This window comes from Colias croceus, chromosome 8 (genome assembly GCF_905220415.1).
Source record: "Colias croceus chromosome 8, ilColCroc2.1".
NCBI classification, from domain to species: domain Eukaryota; kingdom Metazoa; phylum Arthropoda; class Insecta; order Lepidoptera; family Pieridae; genus Colias; species Colias croceus.
The window spans coordinates 7,074,769-7,098,131 of record NC_059544.1 but is presented as its reverse complement, the minus strand read 5'-3'; the positions used below and the strand labels follow the sequence as shown (position 1 = coordinate 7,098,131).

General features: G+C 33.1%; 6 protein-coding genes across 6 annotated transcripts; 4 read left to right on the top strand and 2 right to left on the bottom strand.

Moving 5' to 3' along the window:
* The first annotated feature begins 7,909 nt into the window (after nt 1-7,909).
* On the top strand, nt 7,910-8,632 carry LOC123693701 (histidine-rich glycoprotein-like). The gene has a single exon (XM_045638897.1). It carries the CDS (start codon nt 7,910-7,912, stop codon nt 8,630-8,632), a length of 723 nt encoding a protein of 240 aa, XP_045494853.1.
* A 2,384-nt stretch (nt 8,633-11,016) lies between these two features.
* Nucleotides 11,017-11,785, top strand: LOC123694051 (histidine-rich glycoprotein-like). Its single transcript, XM_045639348.1, has one exon. The coding sequence runs from the start codon at nt 11,048-11,050 to the stop codon at nt 11,783-11,785; it is 738 nt and encodes a 245-aa protein (XP_045495304.1). The 5' UTR covers nt 11,017-11,047.
* Nucleotides 11,786-12,091: 306 nt separating this feature from the next.
* LOC123693977 (histidine-rich glycoprotein-like) lies at nt 12,092-13,204 on the top strand. The gene is made up of 2 exons (XM_045639253.1): nt 12,092-12,175; nt 12,286-13,204. The coding sequence occupies exon 2, from the start codon at nt 12,290-12,292 to the stop codon at nt 13,085-13,087; it is 798 nt and encodes a 265-aa protein (XP_045495209.1). The 5' UTR covers nt 12,092-12,175; nt 12,286-12,289; the 3' UTR covers nt 13,088-13,204.
* A 126-nt stretch (nt 13,205-13,330) lies between these two features.
* On the bottom strand, nt 13,331-14,523 carry LOC123693649 (eukaryotic translation initiation factor 3 subunit K). Its single transcript, XM_045638835.1, has 3 exons — nt 14,142-14,523; nt 13,851-14,070; nt 13,331-13,517 (listed from the first exon to the last, which is right to left on the bottom strand). The coding sequence occupies exons 1-3, from the start codon at nt 14,412-14,414 to the stop codon at nt 13,366-13,368; spliced, it is 645 nt and encodes a 214-aa protein (XP_045494791.1). The 5' UTR covers nt 14,415-14,523; the 3' UTR covers nt 13,331-13,365.
* Nucleotides 14,524-15,788: 1,265 nt separating this feature from the next.
* Nucleotides 15,789-17,844, bottom strand: LOC123693520 (TATA-box-binding protein). Its single transcript, XM_045638667.1, has 4 exons — nt 17,425-17,844; nt 17,031-17,161; nt 16,331-16,574; nt 15,789-16,126 (listed from the first exon to the last, which is right to left on the bottom strand). The coding sequence occupies exons 1-4, from the start codon at nt 17,704-17,706 to the stop codon at nt 15,851-15,853; spliced, it is 933 nt and encodes a 310-aa protein (XP_045494623.1). The 5' UTR covers nt 17,707-17,844; the 3' UTR covers nt 15,789-15,850.
* Nucleotides 17,845-19,214: 1,370 nt separating this feature from the next.
* LOC123693519 (WASH complex subunit 4) lies at nt 19,215-23,274 on the top strand. Its single transcript, XM_045638666.1, has 5 exons — nt 19,215-19,615; nt 19,689-19,855; nt 19,972-20,462; nt 20,546-22,675; nt 23,007-23,274. The coding sequence occupies exons 1-5, from the start codon at nt 19,338-19,340 to the stop codon at nt 23,211-23,213; spliced, it is 3,273 nt and encodes a 1,090-aa protein (XP_045494622.1). The 5' UTR covers nt 19,215-19,337; the 3' UTR covers nt 23,214-23,274.
* Nucleotides 23,275-23,363: the final 89 nt, after the last annotated feature.

Genomic DNA, 23,363 nt, shown 5'->3' with positions numbered 1-23,363 from the left:
ACAAATACTGAAGTATAATATAATTAGTTAGTTGTTACTAAACGTATAGGTACTTTGTCGAATGCCTATAGTGGTGTCAACGCAAAAAAATGACTAGGCAGGTAAATAGGTACCTATCAGAGACTAGATGCCATTTTTAGGGTTCCGTAGCCAAAATGGCAAAAACGGAACCCTTATGGTTTCGTCATGTCCGTCTGTCCGTCTGTCCGTCTGTCCGTCTGTCACAGCCGATTTACTCGGAAACTATAAGTACTACAGTGATGAAATTTGATGGGAATATGTGTTGTATGAACCGCTACAAAAATATGACACTAAATAGTAAAAAAAAGAATTGGGGGTGGGGCCCCCCATACATGTAACTGAGGGATGAAATTTTTTTTTTCGATGTACATACCCGTGTGGGGTATCAATGGAAAGGTCTTTTAAAATGATATAAAGTTTTCTAAAAAACATTTTTCTTAAAGTGAACGGTTTTTGAGATATCAGCTCTCAAAGTCGTAAAAAGTATGTCCCCCCCCTCTATTTTTATAACTACGGGGTATAAAATTCTAAAAAAAATAGAGGTGATGCATGCTAATTAACTCTTTCAACGATTTTTGGTTTGATCAAAGTATCTCTTATAGTTTTTGAGATAGGTTGATTTAACTGTAATTTTGGTTAAGTTATTGTGCTTACACTGAAAACGATGGCTGAACCTTATAAGATAGATCAAAAAATATACTACAGTATTGTACACCTTTAAAAATCCGCGATGATATAAAATCTTTATAATGTAGGTACTTTTTACGAGAAATATTAGCTTATTCAAGCAATACGCCATTAATATTAATATTCATACATAAAAGTACAAGGCAAAATATCGGGAGAGTTTAGGCTCCATTCACCAGGTGTATAAATTGACATAATAAGTTTATTATATTTGCTGCTACGGAACCCTTTGTGCGCGAGCCCGACTCGCACTTGGCCGGTTTTTTGAGTTTATTTTTGTACGGCATAATAAAGAAAACAGTCGTCAACATTCGGATTACAAAGTACAATACAACATAGGGCTTTATGCGACATTGTGAATGACGCGGGGATTATCTTGATATCTAACAGCGAACAAATTGAGGTGCCTATCTGTTTTGAGGAAACTTGCGCCTGCGGCTTATATAACGTGTGCGCCTTTTTGCAGCTTACCACTTTAACAATACTTAATACTGATACACCCACAACACGACAAGCTGTTTTTTGAATCATAAAAACATCCCAAAAAGACATCTCCATAGAAATGAACAACTTTTTTAAAGTTTAATAGGTATGTCGAACGCAGTAGGGTAGCTATTCATTTTTGGGAAAAAAGTTCTTTACTGGTAATCAAACGTTTTATTCGAATTAAACCTAAATTCATAGCAAATTATTATAAAATTACAACTATTAAGATCAAAGTGAAAACAAAAAAATAACATATAGGTAATCCATAAACCATTATACAATTTCATTTACATGGCATAAAATTACCTATCACTTGGGGTGATATTGTTATCTAAGTATTCTTTTTAGTTATTAGGTAGATACCTTGTTATTATTTAATGCATTCATTTAATTACATGCTTCAAAAAATAAAATAAATAATTAAAGACAAATACTTATGTAGATAGAGTGATAAGCGTAGGCAAAAAAAGTAGAGCTCGATTTATTGAAGATTCATCTCTATTAAGTTTTGTAGTTATTTATTTTTTTCATTTTTATAGTTGTCACCTTTGTCAGTAAAGTGTAATTGTTTGTAAAATATAGGTATTTAATAATAGGTATGTACTTATGTAGGTTCAAACTAGTTTTCTATCAAGTCAAAAGCAAGAGTCCAACAATTAGTTTAAAACTAGTATTCATACTCATGTAGGTACATTTTTCTATAAAGCCACCTTTATTTGATGTGTATGTTTGATTATGAACTAATCATATAATTGGAACCAAATGACGTGCGACACGGACAGCGGGAAGACGAGCGAGCGTCCCCCTCGGGTATCCAGCCCCCGATTCGCGCAAATATTTACAAAGGTGGGAACGAGGAAACCCGAGCGCGCTTCTGTTTGTCTGTAATTGATGTAATTAGTCGTGTCGACCAGCTGCCAACGATAAAACTTGGAATCCAATGTTTGAATAGTTAATACGATACTTTCACGGGCCGGAAACATCTTTACGGTGTCCTGTTCTGGCAAATATTGGCCGCACTCGACGATGCGTGACACTGACGCCACCAAGATTACTCAGGTCATTCTCTTCGCTCTAAATATAATGCACCGCACTAGTCACACTTGCATTTTAATTTATTTCGTCTGCTCTATTATAGGTAAAATTAAAAATCCTATTATGAAAATATGGTGGATTATGAAAAGGTAGATAGAAAAATAGTTAGGTACTTATATTAAATAAATTAATACGGTAGGTACCTACCTACTTATAGATATATGTGTAATGTGTATCGTAAACAATGTCGAAAAATAGCATTTATTTTATTACTTTGTTTTTTGAAAATTAAAATACCTCGTGGTACTTATTATGGATAAAGATGAATCATTCATCATTTTTAACTCCGACCTAATATTATAATCTCCCTTTTTTGTTTTTATATTCAAAACTATGGGAATTTACACTTAATCGCAAGATGAATATTGATAATCTAAATGTGAATGATTAATATTATATATGTCACCGATTTATAAGTAAACTGTCGGCAGCTGGCAGACCCTTCGGTTGGTACGCGCAATGGAAAATTAACTCGATATAATACGGCGATTATCCGCGTATGACTTAATACGGACGGTCACATAAAGGGCATAAGCATTAAAATATCTAACAATAGTTCGGATTATCCCGGGATAACCTCCCAAGCGACAACAATATATTCTTTAACCACGCTCGTTTAGTAAATAACAAGCTGAATTTGTACCTAATACACGTATCAATTTTTTTTTGTAAGTATTTGTTGTTAGTGAATATTTATAAAAACAATTTACAAGGAATTAAATGACATAATAACGGACACAATTTGAATATTTTATACAATGATAGTAACTATAATTTGTTTTAAAACCTAGGTAGTTAATATGAAAAGTAACTCACCATGACTACTGATATCGATTCCATATTTACCCTAAATACACACAAACCTATTAAACTGTGTCGTATGAGCTAAGAAAAGATAGTATTACAGGGGTAATAGTATTATAGCAGTACAGCCTAACGAGATTTGAGTGATGTAGTAAGCTAGGCTCCTTAGCCAGTAATTCGCATAAGTATGACGCCCTGGTTGGAATAAGAGCATTAGTAACAGGATAATATTTAAACTAGGTCTTTGTACAATACTAAATGCATATTATAAGTAAAGAGTTTACCTAGTATTTATGTCTTTCTACGGTAACAAGGTAACTGTAATTTATATGTTACTTGACACATTTCTCTTTAATTGGAAAACAAGTTAGAGAAACCTTGACAACCTTTATAGAGAACCTGAAATATTCATTTTTGTATATTTCAGTTTGGTTCCAGGGTATTAATAATCTATATTATCTATCCAGACCTGTTTTAGTGTTTGTTATACTCAAATTAATAATTTTACATAAATATATTTTCTAAATATAGAGTCTTAATTTTGCTATTTCAATTTAAATTTTTATCATAAAATACCTACTATCTCGTGAAAAAAGTGTTATATAAACGAGTGCTTAGGTGTTATAAATAACTAAGAAAATATTTGCTATAGACGGTGCAAGTATAGTACAGCTACACTCTAGTCTCTACAGAATATCTAATTATTAATTAGTAGGTAAGTAGGTATTGATATATATGTATTACGAGCACTAGGTTTCTACTTTTTCATAAAGCATAAAACATAAATATAAAATTGTTCTTTGTTCAATGAACCATAGAATTTTGTTTTCATTTTTTTTTTGTAGACCTTGACATGACGAATAATGCTCTAAGCTCAAACTCAAAGACGAATAAATAAAACTACTTAAGTTAAATTTTGTGTTTGTCACTATACCTTAGAAATTATTGTACATAACATATCAAACTAGTACCTATAGTTCAATGCTCTTTGTCTCAAAATATAAATTTAAAGTGAAACGGCATGACTCTACATAAGACTCTATAGGTATAGAATGATTTACAGACCTACATAGTACATACTTCTACCACCTATACTCTTTAAAATATGTTACCTTGAAATCCATGTTCTTTTGAAAGTGTACCTTTAGAAAAGAGTGCAGTAGACCGTGTCGATCGTGAACTTATTTAGTGCGACACTTGTGTAACCCGCAACGCTGCACCAAATTATATTATTGAAATGCTCGGTACAATACTTACACTCTATATTCCATTCATGCCTTTCACTAATTTAAAACATTAGGTAGGTACTTGCAATGAAAATATTTGAAAGTTTTCAGTCCCATTGCATGATTGCAAATTTTCCATATTTTTGCAAAAGCGAAACACATATCTAGGTACATAGATATGCGAAATACGATGGTGTTTATGAAATACAAGCTGTGTCATTCGGTTTCACCCGCGAACGAAACCGCGGGCATAAGTATATTCTGGTTGATAAGCTACATAGCATGGCATGGCAGTGCTAAGGATCATCAAAATTCGTTCAGTGTTTTCTTTTTTCTTATGTTAAAGGGAGGCAAAAGAGCAGACGCACCGCCTGGTGGTAAACAGGTTGCGTCGCCCATAGACCATAACAGGGGTTATGGTTGTTGCCTACCAGAATAGGATAAGGGGGAAGACGGAATTAAATAGGCGAATTTATTACCCTTGGCCTTTCAAAAAACGATACGTTTTTACCTTAAAATTTCCCAGATCATAGTTCGTAGGGAACACAGAAGGTGGCAGACTATTCCAGAGCTTTTTTACGCGTGAAAGTGGAACAAATACCTACATCTTCGTACCTGACATCCCATTGATCTATCCATACCCACGTTTACCTATACTTTTAGTGAGACATATTTTTGTGAGAGCCCTGATTTGAGATTGCTTTATTGGTGCGTAATAATTACGGTCATTTGCGCTTATAAAATTTATTTTACTTAATAAACAATAGGAAGCGAGTAACAATAGGGTAAACTTGCATAATTCGTACCTGCGCTTAAATCGTACCTCGTCTATATCTCGGCTTGGGTAATAGTTACCAGCGCCTCTGGTGGCATAAAATGTCAATAATAGTCGGCCATATTGCCATGTGACAAATAAATACCTGTTACGTTGCTCCCGACTAAAATATTTATCAAGTAAGTTTTTTCTTACTTTTTGAGTAATTTTTTCGCACACTTCACAAGAACTGTCTTCCAAGTATACCGTTCATAAGTTGTTTAACTGTTTATTTTATATTTATGCGTATATTTGTGAATATATTTCACATAGTAAAGCCGGCTTGTTCGTTGACAGTTTTTTTTGTGGCAAATTTGAAATTCTTTTGATACTTGTGCCTATTTCGTACTCGCAGCAACTTCTTAAAACGTACCTGTACGAACGAACGAAAACACCTCAAAAAGGAAACAAGAAAAAGAAACAAGAACAAGATGAAAATGACAGTTGGTATTGCAAAATATGTCAAGAAGACGTTAAAGAAAACATGATTAAATGCGGTAATTGTGAAGTATGGTTACCTACCCATACTTCACAATTACCTACATGAGCTATGTACAGGGACAACTAAAAAAACAAAATGTTATTACTGCGATGACTGTCAGGATTTGGCAAAGACCATCCGCTGTATTAATAAGAATTAATCTACGTACATTAAAATTAAGAAAAAGAGGAGAAGATTATTAAGATTGTGATTTTTAAAACTGTAAACCAATGATAGGATCTCAAAGTACGATTTAAGAATATACTAGTACGATTTAAGATGAATGGTCTTAAATCGTACTTTTTTTAAGTTTTTGAAAACTGTTTATTTCTCACAAGTTTATAAGATATATGTTATTTTTTGTTGAAATACTAATAGAACATTAGTGAAATTATAATTACTTAATATAAATAACTGTGTATCATTGTTCATTTCAAAAATTTTTGAGGTTCTCCTTAAGTGGTACGAATTAGGCAAGTTTCCCCTATTTGAATGACCTACGTATGAAATCCGATTCATCTTGATTTAGATCACCATACTTATTCATTTTTTTAGAGACAGTGTTATGAATAGATCAAAATCTAGAGTACTTACCTAAAAACATGTACCTACCATGTACAGACAGTATTTAATATTGCCTACTAATGCTTAGTTAATAATAGATGGAAGGTACCTACCTAGATTGCAAAATGCTGGATGGCACCGAATAACTACCATATTTTAATTTACATATTAACTTATTAATAAATTTATCTACAAATATATTTTATGAACTATCAACTATGAAATATCAATAATAAATAAAAAAGCGCGAGTTTTTTTATCACGGTTCGAATCAAACGCGTTGTGGAGCGTCAATGAATAATTTTGCAGACAGATAAGTATTAGATATCAAAAGGTGAAATTTTTTTTTAAATTAGTAAATTAGGTCCAGAGAACAGCGCATTCGAACAAACACAAATTCTTCAGCGTTTTATTATTAATAGGTAAATTTAAAACTTTTTTGATTGAAGCCAGGAAAAATCTACATTCTAAACAATTACCAAAAACGTCGTATGAACGTAATATTATAAGTACACTAGCTGCTCCGCGCGGTTTCACCCCCGTGGCTCCACTCCTGTTGCCCGTAGTGTGATGAAATATAGCCTATAACCTTCCTCGATAAATGGGCTATCTAATACCGAAAGAATTTTTCATATCGGACCAGTAGTCCCCGAGATTAGTGCGTTCAAACAAACAAACAAACTCTTCAGCTTTATAATATTAGTATAGATATAGTCGTATAATATATCTGTGTCCTATTTTAATATGTAATACTTTTTTCTAAATAGCATGAATATATAAGAAAAAGTTCAAGAAAGCGTATTGAAAGCCAAAAGTTCAATAAAATAAAATGTAGGTACGTTTTTCTGAAAACTTTACAAAAGCTTGTGTTAATCTGCTAAAATAAAAAAGAAGCACATATTGAAATCATAAGCGTGTCTCTAAGGCGTGTCTAATCAAACTCAATCTTCAAACAGAACTAAATTCTATAGAAAATAGTACGCATACAACTCCAACAAGGGCGTGGAATTAACAAGTTTAGTCACTCGGAAGAATTGTTTAACGCTAACCAAATAAAGGCGATACAAATTCGAAAGGATCCACTAAGCAGATAATTTCGATTGGTTCGGTCTAAAGTATGAGGTATGTGATTTGAAGCGGACACGAATTTTATGACAATGAATGAATATTGTAAAAAAATATATTTTATAATAAAACTAATACGGCCTTATGTTTATGAACCAGTTTATTGCATATAGGAAAATAAGTTACAAATTATTATAATCATATTATGAAAAGTGTGTATTCCCACTGACTAATCATTAAAATTATATCTTACAGATTATTACATTATAAAGATTAGGTGGATTCTTAAAAAAAAGGAATTCTTGACTAAAATTCGAAAATGTTGATAGGAACAGTGCGACACGCATTTTCTCAACTCACGGACTTGTTTATATCACCTCAATACTGTCTGTCGCAGGAAAACTATGGCCCAAAAGTAATTTACTGATTTTAACATTATGCACTGTATCGGTTTCAGAGTGCATCTTACAATACAATGAACTAAGAAATACCTATACCTAGTTCATTTTTAATTGACCTTCAGTGAATAAAACGAAATAATTGCGGAATATTTCTTAACCGTCTTTGACGACTAAAATATTTGCTAGTATAAAACGGTCTATCTGCGTTCAGAGGTCAGTTACAACCGGACTTCCGTTGGCAAACAACCAAGAGAGCAAACGAGCGATGAGGGCTTTGATTATCTTAGCAGCACTGTGCCTTGCGGCCGTGTGCACTGCTCACGAGGCCGAAGACCAAGCGGTCGCCGCGAGCCACAAGCACGGCGGTCACCACGAGCATGGCGGTGGTCACGAACACCATGCCCATCATCACCACGAACATGGTGGCAAAGGAGGCAAGGGACACCATGGTCACCATCATCACCACAAGGGAGACGAAGGTCACTACGGCAAGCATCATCACGAGGGACATCATCACGAAGATGGTGGCGGCCACAAGAAACACTGGGATGAGCACGACCACCATGGCGATCACCATGAACACGGACACCACCACAAGGGCGAGAAGCACGGCCACCACGAACATCACGACAAGGGAGAGAAGACCGACGGTTACCACAAGAAATACCATAAGGATCACTTCCACAAGGACCACCACTTCCACGATGGCCACCACGACGAGGGCAAGCACCACAAACACGGACACCACCACGGACATCACGAAGATCATGGCGGTCACCACAAGAAGGGCGGTCACCACCACTCCGGCCACCATGAAGGTCACCATGGCAAACACGGACATCACGATCATCATCACTACGACGAGGGACATCACGGCCACAAAGGCCACCATGGACACGATGAACACCACCACGGCCACAGCGGCCACGGCAAGAAGGGCGGCCATGACGACCACAAGGAGTGGGGCTTCCACCATGGAAAACACTAACAAATACGTAGTAGACTGTGTAAATAATTATGAAATATTGTTATTGTTCATGAAGTTTGTTATTGTTTTTATGTTTTATAAAGAAAAATAAATGATTTTCAGGAAAAATAACTGTATCTATTTTATTTAATTATATAATTAACCCATCCTAATTAAATCATACATAAAAAATCCTTAATAATCTTAAATCACATAGTTTCTGTTTTTGAATGAGGAGGAGCTTTATTCAAATATCATTGTTAATAATAGGTAAGTACATTTAATTGTGTATAGTAGGTACATAAAGGTAGTCTAAATTATGTCCATCTCCATTACAATTAAAAGAAATTAGTTACCTACTTATAATATGAGAAAGAAAAATTTTCAACATATTAACTACATAGGTAGATACAATTATTTAAAGTACCTAAAAATCTTATTTTCTATCCATCACAAAATACATAAGTATTTCAGGTAGCAAGGCCTACGAAATTGTGTTTACGAGTTTTTACGAAATTTTCAATCTCGACTTCGACTTTGGTGATCAAATGTCGATACGATAAGTATAAAATAAAAATATTTTTTTTATAAAATACAGGTTTCTATAAAATAAATACTTACGTAAATTGGTAATTTCATTTTTTCTTTGTTCTATTTGAAAAATCCCATTTAAGTAAATATTTTTTTTTTACAATTCAGCCCTCATAATATCCAAAATCATAATAAATATAAATATTGTATTTATTTCTTAGCTTTATTAATTCCCTGAGGTAATATGTTCCTAGATACTTTAAAATGTATCGTAACCGGACTTCAAAAAAAGGAGGAGGTTCTGAATTCGAGCGTTCCTTTTTTTTAATGTCGACTTGATCGATCTGCTTAAAATTATAAGACATGAAAATACTATGTTTTCATATTTGATAAAAAAATTAAGGAACTGATTCAATAAGTATGAGATCAATTTTCAATTATAACTTTAAAATATCTATGAGTAGATATAGGTATTTAAATATTCTTTTTAATTAATGAATAAAGTGTAACAATAAAGCTGCATGTATTTTATTCAACTAGTAAAATGCAATGCATCTAGAGTTGAATGAGGAATCTAGTAGTCTTTTGATGGGAATATAGGTATTTAATATTTATGTATTTTCTGTTATAAAATTGAGGAAGTAAAAGTTTTATTACAAATGAAAAAAGACAACATAGAGCATACAAATATCAAAATTCAACGGTTTAGAAGTGTTTGTGTTTTTTTGTTTTAATTATTAATTAGTAACTAACTAGGATCGTATACATTAGAACTTCCATAAAATTATTCTCACTCACATTTAAATTTTAAATGCTCTATATTCTTCCAGGTCGCCCAAAAACTCTACATCCCCGAGCGATCCCCTTGTTTCTGTTTCCTACTTAAATTATTCTATACCGTCTAGAGTTTTCATAAAGAAGTATACATATATTTTTTTCAACTACGTTACTGAATTCCGCGACCTCTCAATCTAAATCGAACTTATCTCTACACCAGAGTACTCAAATAAAGCGAGGTCGAATCGACGCAGGGAAGGTAAACATATCCTGCCGCGTATCATATTTCCTAGGTCGTCATAATAAGAAACCTGGGTACTTTAACATAAGTTATTTTTTCAGCTCCTTTTAACCGCAAGTGCAAGCAGCTATAGGTTTCATGTAGGTTTATTGGATTTTTTCAGAATGACAGACCCTACTTTGAAAGATAAGCATGATTCACATTTACATATTATATGCAGCTTTAAATACTATCTATAATTTCATAGGAACGTTTATTAGCAGGTATATTACAAGTTTACATTCTGTAAACTGTTGATACTTACTTAAGTATTTGAATTTTATAAGTTCTCTACAATAAAAATGTACGCTACTTAACATTAAGTCATAGATACATATTATGTATCTATTTTTAATGACCTAAGTAATAATTTTAATTAGATATAGATTTACATTCATGTGTGTGTACCTAACTAGGATTTTGTAGGAATAACATAAGAGTTGATTGATAAATCAAAATTTAGTAACTACCTATAGCGAGAAATATATTCCAAGCAAACAATAGTGCTAGTTTGCCAGTTGCAATGTTATCGTGTCAAATAAACTTTAGCGTTCAAACGTTTTATTTGCATACAAAGCATTTCTATGGACTCATCAAATTATTTAACATGTCAAGAAATCCTTCAATTCCTATCTATCACCTTTCTATCGTAAAGTGACTTTTGGGTTTGATAATGATGCAATTACAAATAACTATAGGCGTAACGGTCGCTGTGGCGTCCTTGCCGCTAATTTCACCAGCGGCAATCAACTACTTTAATGTTTGATATAAATACCTTCTCAAGCTCTCGTAAAGTCAGTTCAGTCCCAGTGTTTAACATAAACTTACGGAAAGGGACAACCATAAACATGAGGACGCTAGCCGCCCTTGCCGTCACAGCATGTGTTCTAGTTGTGTGTTCTGGCCGAAAACTCGGAGAAACAGAATCGGATCTAGTAGCGGCGGCTAGCCACCATAAAGGACACCATCATGAAGAGGGCGGTGGAAAGGAGCACCATGCACATCATCATCACGAACATGGTGAAAAGGGACACAAAGGCCATAAAGGACATCATCATCACCACAAAGGTGAACATGGTGACCACCACAAGCATCACCACGAGGGACACCACCATGAGCATGGAGGTGGTCATAAAAAGCATTGGGATGAACACGACCACCACGGCCATCATCATGATCATGGCCACCATCATAAAGGTGGTAAGCATCATCATAAAAAACACTTCGACAAAGGTGAAGAAACCGAAGGCTACCACAAGAAGTATCACAAAGACGAATATCACAAGGATCATCATTTCTATGACGACCATCACAAGGAAGGCAAACATCACAAACATGAAGATCACAAAGGCCACCACCACAAATACGGAGGACATCATAAGAAGGGAGGCCATCATGACTCCGGTCACCATGAGGACCACTACGGAAAGAAGGGACATCACGACAAGCACCATTACGATGAGGACCATAAAGGATACAAGGGTCACGGAGGGCATGAAGAGCATCACCACCACCATCATGACCATGGCAAGAAAGGAGGCCATCATGATCATAAGCATTGGGGATTCCACCACGGCAAGCACTGATAGATTAATAACTAAGATCCTTGTTATATTGTTGTTTTATATACCTCTTTGTAAATAAAAAGCTTTAAACTAAATAAAATGTTTTAATCATAATTATTATTGGCTTATTTTTACCTATCAAATAATTGTCTATTTTGGTATTTAATTTTAACAATAGATTCACGTCTTACAACAGTAGGTATGTATATTATAGGTAATAAAAACGGACTATGCTATATCTAATTGAATTTCGTCACCATAACCCACAGAATCACTCATCTAGAAATCTGCAGCAATGATTGCTACAGATCACTCTGTAACCGACAACGAAAGCGCCGATATCTATAAATTCAAAGCACGGAAACGATTAGAACATAATGTCGGTAGCTCGGCGAGCGACCACGCCCATTGGTAAGATTCATTTAATTGTTTAGTGTCGATCAATACGTACAATTTAAAGTAAAACCATTTTCACTTATACCTACCACCTGTCTTGAAACTAATATTTACTAATTTTGCAGAAAAATGACGCGACTATTTCTATGTATGCTAGTGGCGAGTACACTAGTCATTGCTAATTGTCGACATGTAGAGGAAAAACAAAATAAGCCTGGTGTTAAAGGCGATTTGGACTCCTCTGGCACTGCAAAACAGGACCAAGTTGTAGCAGGCACTGGCAAACACGAAGCCAAAAGCGGCAGCCATGAAACGGGCGGCGGACATGAACATCATGCTCATCACCACAAAGAGGATGGCGAAAAAGGCGATAAGGGTTACAAGTCTCATCACCACCACGACAAAGGGGAACACGGTCATCACGAGAAACACCACCACGAGGGCCATCACGACGAGCACGGTGGACATAAAAAGAAACACCACGATGAACACGACAGTCACGGTGAACATCATGAAGCCGCCCACGGCCATAAGGGTGGCAAATTCGGACACAAGAAAGGTCACAAAAAGGGTTCGAAAACCACTGGTTTCCATCATAAATCACACAAGGATGAGTATCATAAGGAGCATAAATTCTACGACGACTTCCACAAGGGTGGACATCATCACAAGCACGGCGACTTCCACGGCCACCATGATAGTAAAGAAGGACATCACAAGAAGGGTGGTCATAATGAGAAGGGACATCATGAAAAACACCATGGAAAGAAAGGTCACCATGACAAGGGCCACTATGATGAAGATCACAAGGGTCACAAAGGACATCATGGTCATGAGGAACACCACGCCCATCACCAGGATCATGGCAAGAAAGGAGGACATGCTGGAGGCAAGGAATATGGATACAGCCATGGAAAGAAAGCTTAATAAATCAGACTTATTTGTTTTTATATGCATTGTTACTTATAATGTACTAATTGTTAAGCCATTGTTAAAGTTTGTTGTTTGATATTGATATAATATGTTAAATAAAATCTTTAATTAATAAAATAGTATTCATTGATCTCAAAATAGATTTGTTAGAAAGTTTTAATAATTTATAAATGAATGTAACATCAATAAATACAGTTATATACCTGAAAAGCACTGTTAAAATGAAAACAACAAATATACTGTAAACTTTTAACTGTATATTAAAAATCTGTTTACAAAATTGTCATCAAAGGAGCGAGATGATCAAATTCAATCTTCTCTGTAATATTCTTGGTTTTGATATTCTCATCTTGATTGGCGATGAATATCAAGTTGCCGTCATCTCTCCAACCATACTTCTTGACCCAGTGTTTCAAAGTGACATCTGAGAAATAAACACAGATTATAGGAATTTCATAATTGTAATTATTTAATTTAAGTATTTGTTAAAAATTTAAATTAATAAAACTCAATACCGAAACTAATAGAAAACGCAATAGTTCAAATTAAAAGTGCTTCTAGATATGTCTAGTTGAGTAAATAAATGTTCGACATTACATATAATTTACTAAAAAATTGTTTAATTTCATTTTAAAATTTACCACAATGGTGTATAATACAATTTATTAATCAACACTTATGTACTGTAGTCAGATTTTTGATAAATAACCAACCAATATTCAAATTTCAAACTTAATAGAATATTTTCAGTACTCACCATCAATTCCTCCTAGAAGATTAGCTAAATTGTTCTTATCAATTGTCTGGAAAGTAATTCCAACAACATGGCATACGAATTTACGAATAGAATCATGGAAACTACTGATTCTATTGCAGAGTTCAGGCATCTGGTGTACTCTATTCCAAAATTGAGCAAAATCACACTGCTCCAATATATCAGCTAAATACTTTATTTGTGAGATTGTCTCATTTTCAACCTAAAAAAAAGAGTTATTCGTTTAAAGGGTAACTAACAAAACACTTTTGTAAAGTAACTTTCTGTACTTACAACCGACTCAAGCAACAGACACTTGCACAAAGTGAAATCTGTATGCGGGAAGTTGGTCAATGCCTTTAAAAGAATTTGGCACGTAATATCTGCGTTGAACTTTTCCGGGTTAAATTGATACAACTTTAGAACTGCTAAGTTGGCTTCCAAGTCGTAAGTGTTTTCTCTGGACTGCATTTCGACATATCTCTCTAACGTTTGAAGATTGGCTGGATTGTACCTTTCGATACTTTTTAATATTGTTGCAATAGTTTGCCTCATTGTTTCTGCCATTATTATTTACGTAAAACGGGCCCGAAGCCGCCAGAATAAAACCAAAAAAGAATACCTAACCAAGAAAGCGTGCTTGCGACAGCAATCGATTAATCATAAATTTGACATATTGTTGTCAGATGTCAAATGTCATGTTTACAGCTAAAATAAAATTCTAGACAATATAGAAAACTTTTTGTCATTTTATCCACTTCAGAGTTAAAAAACATATTGATTATTTTGTAGTCGAGTTTTAATAAAAAAACTCCATATTTAATTATGTCTTGCATTTATAGTCCTTGTATTGTTTTATTTCAATTGTTATTTTTGTTTCATGTCGTATTGTTTTAATTTTAATTATTGTATTGTGTGTTATGAATATTGTAGAGTCAATTAAATGATCTTTCTTTCTTTCATATAAATATTATCCATGATTTTACCTCTCATGATACATTTACACATTCGTGTCTACCATTCGCCTCGTTACAATTAAAGCGATCCACACATTCATCTTCCCTTTGATTACGACCGAAACAAGTCCAGGCGAATAGCGAGTGCACTGTATGCACGTGTGTATTTATTATTTGTATCGCTTATCGCCTCTTTAATTACCAATTATTTACAAGATTTTTCTATTATTTTTAGGGATGTAACGATACATGATTTTGCCGATACGATACCGATACTTGTATACGTAGTATATTATTATTAGTCTGTGCCGATACCGATATTTGTTGTCATGTATCGGCGATACCGATACCGATACCGATGGCTTGGTAGAAAAATAAATAGTGAATTATGCATAAAAAGTTACCAACATTTAACAGAGACTCAACTGTTAATCGTATTCTTTTAAATAAAAATGCCAAATCAAAAAACAACAAAACTATTTATTTTACAAAGTCAGTTAAACTTTAAGTAATACACATACAATCAGAATCTAATAAAAGTTTACTATTGGTAGAGTTTTTTCAGAAAACAAAGTGCGCACGCGCGGGCGGCCTCCCGCATCGTTCATTGGGCGCGGTTTTTTGAATTGTTTGATATCGGTATCGGTTGTTATATTATCGGCGATACCGATATATCGGCTTGCCGATTATATCGGCCGATATATCGGTATCGGTATCGTTACATCCCTAATTATTTTAATACCCCCTTTAATTTATTAATACTGAATGAATCAAGTTACCGAATTATAAAACTACAAACTCACTTTATAATTTCGCAATCCTTTTTTTTAACTTTAGAACATTTTACCTTAGAATCTTGTTAATTATTATATTAGAATTAAATAAATACTATTAATGCAACATAAAACTTTTTTTTTTATTGTATTGATTTAATATCAAACGAACCAAAACTACATTAAAAGACATATTTAATAAAAACTGAATAAAAATTGTATTTATTTATTAATAACACTTAGAAATAGGAGATACCTTAATTTAATTCTACAACTATTGCTTTTTAAAGCTTTTCAGGATAGGGTAAATGTTATCAAAAGCTTCATAAATTTCTTGTCGGACTTTTGCACCAGTTAACACCACTTTGCCAGACACAAATATTAAAAGTACAATTCTTGGTTTGACCATACGATAAATGAGTCCTGGAAATAATTCTGGTTCGTAAGAACTGAACTGTCCATGAGTGAGCACTAAACCTTCAAGGCGGATTGGAAACTTAACATCACAACTGCCGACCATGTTTTGTATTTTGAAGTCTAAAAATTTTGCCTGAAACAATGGAAACATGTTTAATATAATTCTAAGAATGTAGAAAAACTTTGCTTACTTTATTTTATTATGGTAAATAATTTAACTTTAACTTTTGCATCATTGTCTACTGCTAATATTGAGTACTTATTAGTTTATTACCTTTAGTCTACACTAATACATTGGCACTATTCAAAAAATTAATAAACTGTTTTTATAACTTACAGTAAACCCTAATTTTTGTATAATTCTAGCATATTTTCTAGCAGCCAGTCTTGAGTCCTCTTCACTTTTTGCTCCTGTACAAACCATTTTCCCGGAAGAAAATATCAATGCTGTTGTCCTTGGTTCTCTTATTCTCATAATAACAGCTGCAAATCTTTTGGGATTGTATTCAGCATTTCTGGCGTGTAAGGCTATTTTCTTTAAATCCAATTTGCAATTTAAGTTAACTGTTGATACAATATTTCTGAAATGAGTAAAAGTTTGCATTATAATCAATTTAATTTTCACTTATACAAGTTATTTTAGTACTCAAGATTACATTCACATTTTATGCAGTGTTATAATAATTTATTAATATAATAATTTTAACATTCAATGGATAGTTTTTATTACAATAAATATTTTTACATCCGTCAAAATAGGTCAAACAATGCCATAAAATATAGATCAATAATATTGTTACATTTTTTTATTGATAATGTTTATTTATTTATTAAATAAATATATAAGTAATTTTATTGAAGCAAAACTTCTTTAGGCACATTGAAAGTAAAATTTCAAGGTCATGTCATGGAGTAAGGAGATGATCTTGGTACCTTTGAATCTTACCAAAGAAGTTTCGCTTCTAACAAGTGTTGAACTCGGCACACACACTCTTTTTCTTACAAACGCTTCCATTTAATATGTTTAGGAAACTTACTGTAGTTGTGGCAATATTCCAGGGTCTGCTGAATGTGGTGTTAATGGAGTCATGGGTGCTGGACTAGCCTGACTAAGCATTTGTGGGCCCCCCATGCTTCCACTGGTTATCATTGGAGACATCATATTTTGCTGAAAACATAATTATCAATTGAATACATACCGTTTTTAACATTGTTGGTGCTGTGTATTTCTTACTGGCAAATTAATTTCATAGGCTTATTTGTATCACATAAACAAAGCTTATAACAAAATAAAAATAATATTTAATGTTCCTCATGCAGTCCTTGAACAACAGATCTGACAACAATCCATTAATTTGGCAATAATGGTTAAATCTAACTAAATTACCTATTCATCGAACAAATTGAGTTAAATAAACTATGACTACGTACTGGTGTTTGGGGCTGCATCATCTGCTGAGGAGTGGCATAACTAGCAGTTGGCGCGTAAGTGTGCATAGAACGTTGTGGAGTTCCCATGAGGGAAGCGCCAAAACCAACAAGTGGCGAGGATCCCAAGGAACCTAAGGAATGCTGTTGCTGCTGCTGTTGTTGCTGTTGTTGTTGATGTTGTTGTTGCAATGCATTTGGTAAGATTTGTTGATCTTCTTCGGGTTGGTGTAACGGCGTTCCAATACCCGGTATATTATACGGACTGGGCAGCATTTGATCCATTGTGTAAAAGGTATTGGTTTGTTCTACTTAAAAATTACTATAAAGTATCTAACTACACAAAATAAATACTGTTTTTATTTAGTTCAAGAAAAAGCTTGTAAAAATGCAATCGACGATACAGCAAACTTGACACTTGACAGTCGATGCTGCTGTCACAAAATTGTGGTGTTACTGTCAAGTGTCAATGTCAAATCGTAATAGACGACCAATAGACCACAGACGGTTACTAAAATATGGCGTGGCAACTTAAACTGTGGTTATAGTCGAGGTCGAGCCAATTTAATAGGCAACATTTGACGTCTATCAATTTTATCTTCGAAGAGAGGTAACCTGCTTAAAAACATCGATTGAAGTGTATTAATCGATACGGATTTGAAACATTTGTCAATCGAATTTATTAATTTATGATGATTTTTATTCACAAGTAATCAATGCCTTCGATTCTAGATGTCAGATTTCGATTTTTAGAGTAACGTCTCTAGTATTTAAAAAGAAAAAAGGTTTATTGACACAAAATTGTAGCGACGTCAGTTCTTCAATTCAGAAATTGTTTATTATGTTTAGGATGGTTTATCAGTAAAATGAAATCTTAAAATTACTTATATCGGTCATTATTATTATAAATATGTAATTGTAATTGAAAAAAGTTAAGCAAATGTGCAGTTCTAACAAAACGAAATATCATATTATTCTATGTCGTCGTTACTAGGTTACGTTGTTGAATTTTGTTGAACTGTCAAATGTTGCCTATTAAAATGGCTCTACTATAAACCCTACAAGATGATCGCAATAATGTGGCAATAATTGTGTTTAAAACACAAACCAATACTACGGACAAGCTTTTTGATTTAATAAATATGTCCATGGCCGTTACAAAAAGGTTACAAACTATGTATAATGCTAAAAATGGTTGCTCGTAAGAAAGACAAAGAATAATTATTATAATAATAATTATTGCTCGCTTTCTAACCGATTTACAACAGCTATTTAGCTTGGAGAAGTGACTCCTTTGTTCCATTTCAGGAATAAGGAACATAACGCGATACGGATTTCTAAATTTAGGCCCCGCCAATTATTTTGATTTATAATAGGTTTAAGATCCCACTTTTGACAACGCGTGTGCTTCTTGGATATGTTTTTAATCTTTATAAGTTTACTTCCAGAATTTTTTTAGCTTTTAAGAAAATTACAAGATGATATAATATCGTGTCATATATTTTATAATATACTAGCGGTCCGCCCCGGCTTCGCCCGTGGTACATATTTACGTTCTCTACATAGGAACCATCCTCGTACTTCAAGGAATATAATAAAAAAAGAATTCGAAATCGGTTCAGCCGTTCTCGAGTTATGGAATTACAACGAAAAGTGGCATTGATTTTTATATATTAGATAAATATACCAAATTGCTAGATGGCGTTCTATTGAAAAAAAAAGGAAAAAATTTCACATATTGTCATGTGTAGTGTTGAAGTCATAATATGTCAATGTCATTGATCATTCAGACATATTTGTGAAATCTAAAAATTTATCAAGAGATTGTTTTCTTCGTTGTATTTTTAATTAAGCGAAAGCGATACACATTAAATAATTGTATGTAGTATTCTAGTTTTGTTTAGTACTTCTTTAACATGAAAACTGACGTGGAAAAGGAAGCTGGAGCACTTGTGCTAAGAAATTATGGCAATTTTTTTAAACAACAATATCAGGATTATGCGTCGGTATTAAAATGTGGATCGTTTGATGATAATAAGTCGTTTTTACCTATTCAAATAGAGTTAGCTCCTGAAGAACTTCTCCCTGTTACGGAGCTTGTTGTATCAGATAATCCTGTTATGACTAAAATATTGGGTATCTTCACATCTCTCTGTGCTGAAATAGCAACATTGAAAATTGAAGCATTTGATAAGTATGAACCGTAACGCTTTTCTTTTATGTGTACTTATACCTACATATTCTACAACAAATCTTTTATATTACAGGCATTTCAAATTTTTATCTTTGTATGATGAATACACTAGTAGTGATATTTCTCATCAGATGCAATCTATTTGCTTACTGAATGCATTTGTGATCCGTTGTAATGACACATTGAATAATGTATTGAGTCAAGTTTTTGCTGTGTTTAGAGAGGAAATAGTTAATATAAGTAAGTTTTTAATAACATTACATAATATATTGTATATTTATTATATTATGTTTATATTACTGTAATGTAACAGAAGTATATTATGTATGTTTATTATATTTACAAAATTATTTTAGATGGAATTCAATGGCATTACATTATTAACAATATCGGAGAACTCTTTACAATATTAGTTTTAACAGAATTATTAATATCAAAATGTTCCATTCAAACCAAGTGGAATGCATTTGTAAAAGCTTTCAAAAGTCAAAATTCTTCTGGCAGAAGTTTAGACATCAATGAAGATAGACTCAATTCTGTAAATGGAGCTATTGACATCATTACAGCAAGACTTATGAGTGATGATGTTGTTCAAAATTCCCTAAGTAATTTACTCAACCTAAGAAAGAAAGATCTCCCTGGAAAAGTGTGTGGAACAGTAATGACAGAATTTACCCAGTATATCAAGCAAGCATTGATTAATCTTGATAAATTTATCCAAGATAAACCTAATTCAGACAACATGTACAAATGCATTAAAATAAATGCATTATTTGTATTAAACTGTCACCTCTTCAGTAACAATGATAAAAAACTTTTCAAAAGTCTATCAGAAATTAATGCCAAGGTAATAAAAATAAAAACTATAACTACTCATATTTTATGGTCATATTAGAATTTTCTAAATAAAATGCTATTTCTATTTTACAGGCTCACAGCATCTACATTATTGGTAATGCAATATGGTTTCCAGAGCAGTTTCTTCATAGATATATACCATCATTAAGTACTAATAGTAATAAACTATCACAGGCTATGTTAAAAGCTCGCCAAGCGTACATGAATAGCAAAAAATTATCACTTGCTAAGGATATAATAAATCTTCAAAATATTTGCACTCTTTGGGTTTTGACAACAGAAGATCTATTTTCATGTAACAACAAACTTAGTGCTTGTGAAATGAGCAACCATGCTAAAACTTTATTGGATGGCCTCGAAATTGCATCTAATTTATCACATTCTGTGCTTTCTTTTATTAATTTGCATCTGTCACTAGGGGTGCCATTGACAAAAACATTATTGATGTCGATTTTCGAATTTATAGATACCCTAAAGGCTCTAAAGAATGTTGTGAGCCGAAATTATACACAAATTATTAATTCAATAACAATGATAGTTCAACATTTAACATTCCAAGCTGCTTCATCTATTCTTGAAGTCAAGAAGAGTATAATTGATGATAAAAGGTATGCAAACAAGAGATTAGATGAATTGACTTGTATTGTGATTGCTGAGCAAGCTATTAGAGGAGCAGCTACATTAGAAAGAAATATAGCTACCAATATTGCATTGAGCTTTATTCCTGATACTACATATTTAGAAGATAGTTATATAAAACTTGGAATGTTACTAGAAAGGGAACAAATACTATTAAAATTTATTAAGTCAATAGATAGATACTGTAATTGCTCTTGGATCATATGGCATCAAAATATCATTCCACTATATTTTCAGCAAAATTTTAGCACTCAATTGAATGCATTGAAATTAAAGTATTTCCTAATGGTTATTGATGATTGTATGAGCTTATTGGAAGAAACTGATAAATATTTTGGTAAACCTCAATCTAAGGAGTTTATGTGTAATGTTCAAAACATAATAAAAGAAAATGTAATAAACAATATGAGTCAAAGCATTGAAACAAATTTACGTCTGCATATACATTCCCATTTACAATTGGATGTTGTTAATCCTCTTACAATGGATATGATAAAAAAATCATTACTACTTATAGATAATCTTAAAGTAAGCTGTGTTTATATGAGAGTTGTCCCTGCAGTAGAGCATTACTTATCCAAAACATACTATAATCTGACCACTGTAGTTTTATCTGATTGGAAGACATATGGTGAAATGCGACAAATGGCTAAATTCAAATTTAATCTACTGCCAATTCAAGATGACCTCCCAACACAAACTTTAGAGCAGGGCCTTGACGTTTTAGAAATAATGAGAAACATACACATATTTGTCTCAAAATACCAATACAATCTGAACAATCAAATATTTATTGAGAAGAGCAGCAACAATAAACACCTTAATTCTATAAATATTCGACACATTGCAAATTCTATAAGGACACATGGAACTGGTATAATGAACACAACTGTCAACTTTACATACCAATTTTTGAAGAACAAATTCTTCACCTTTTCTCAGTTCATGTATGATGAACAAATAAAATCTCGCTTGATCAAGGATCTCAGACATTTTAGAGAAAATGTTGGAGAACATGGAAACATATACCCATACAAAAACGCAGATAGATTTAATAAGGGCATAAAAGTATTGGGCGTAGCAGATGATGGACAAAGTTATTTAGATCTATTCAGAGACCTTATCACTCAAATTGGCAATGCAATGGGTTATGTGAGGATGATACGGTCAGGAGGAAGGCACTGTTGTGCCGACGCTACTGCGTTCTTGCCAACACTCGAACCCAAAAAAATTAAATCACTATGTGAAGAAAGTAACTACACAGCAAAAACTTTAGAAACAGCTGAAAACTTAGACGAGAATATTGAAGGTCTCATATCGAATTTTATTCTCGGCACTGAATACTTTAAGCTCCTAGTAGAAGTATTTGCACCTGTGTTTCGGAACCCCAAAAATGTACACCTTAAAAATTTCTTCATCATTGTTCCTCCTCTAACTTTAAATTTTGTTGAGCACATGATATTATCGAAAGATAAAATGTCTAAGAAGAACAAAGTCGGAGCGGGTTTTACCGATGACGGTTTTGCAATGGGCGTGGCTTATATCCTGAAGTTATTGGACCAGGTACGCACTAATTTTCAATATTAGCTCATACCAATCTATACTATAATCTATACAAATATTATAAAGCTGAAGAGTTTGTTTGTTTGTTTGAACGCGTTAATCTCAGAAAAATTATTTCGGTGTTAAATAGCCCATTTAACGAGGAAGGCTATAGGCTATATATTATCATTACGCTAAGACCAACAGGAGCGGAGCAATGCGAGTGAAAGCGCGGGAAACAGCTAGTGTTTTATATATGTAAATTAATACTTGTGTTGTAAAAATATTCTATCTACATATACATCCATTTAATATTTTACTTGCAGAAAATTAATGTAATATTTTGTTTTAGGACTGCAATTTTGAATCTTTACATTGGTTTGATTCTATATGGAATCATATTAAAGACGAAAGGCGAACGATTGAAGATCAGAAAAACAAGGGATCAGTGCAATTGCAGCAAGCATTGGCTTTATCAGAGAAGAAACTGAAAACCCTTGAAGAAGAATATAAACTTTTATATTACAGTCTAACAAGTGCAAGAATATTTTTTAGGTAAAATTATAACTCAAAAAATCAACAATATTTACACATATTATAAATTATACACACATATTTAAATCATGGAGTTTTTAATAATATTTATATTTCATATATGTAATATGATTGTTATAAATAAGTTTAAGTGCATTTATATTTAAAAATAAAA

Bases quoted from the DNA above. Each gene is read 5' to 3' on its own strand.
- LOC123693701 (XM_045638897.1), top strand. From the start codon at position 7,910: ATGAGGGCTTTGATTATCTTAGCAGCACTGTGCCTTGCGGCCGTGTGC.
- LOC123693520 (XM_045638667.1), bottom strand. From the start codon at position 17,706: ATGGATCAAATGCTGCCCAGTCCGTATAATATACCGGGTATTGGAACG. The intron at 17,162-17,424 runs GTACGTAGTCAT...TTATGTTTTCAG, and splicing joins TGATGCAGCCCCAAACACCA to CAAAATATGATGTCTCCAAT. The intron at 16,127-16,330 runs GTAAGTTATAAA...CCATTGTTTCAG, and splicing joins TACAAAAATTAGGGTTTACT to GCAAAATTTTTAGACTTCAA.
- LOC123693519 (XM_045638666.1), top strand. From the start codon at position 19,338: ATGAAAACTGACGTGGAAAAGGAAGCTGGAGCACTTGTGCTAAGAAAT. The intron at 20,463-20,545 runs GTAATAAAAATA...TCTATTTTACAG, and splicing joins TATCAGAAATTAATGCCAAG to GCTCACAGCATCTACATTAT. The intron at 22,676-23,006 runs GTACGCACTAAT...ATTTTGTTTTAG, and splicing joins TCCTGAAGTTATTGGACCAG to GACTGCAATTTTGAATCTTT.
- LOC123693977 (XM_045639253.1), top strand. From the start codon at position 12,290: ATGACGCGACTATTTCTATGTATGCTAGTGGCGAGTACACTAGTCATT.
- LOC123694051 (XM_045639348.1), top strand. From the start codon at position 11,048: ATGAGGACGCTAGCCGCCCTTGCCGTCACAGCATGTGTTCTAGTTGTG.
- LOC123693649 (XM_045638835.1), bottom strand. From the start codon at position 14,414: ATGGCAGAAACAATGAGGCAAACTATTGCAACAATATTAAAAAGTATC. The intron at 14,071-14,141 runs GTAAGTACAGAA...TCTTTTTTTTAG, and splicing joins GTCTGTTGCTTGAGTCGGTT to GTTGAAAATGAGACAATCTC. The intron at 13,518-13,850 runs GTGAGTACTGAA...TTTATTTCTCAG, and splicing joins TCTTCTAGGAGGAATTGATG to ATGTCACTTTGAAACACTGG.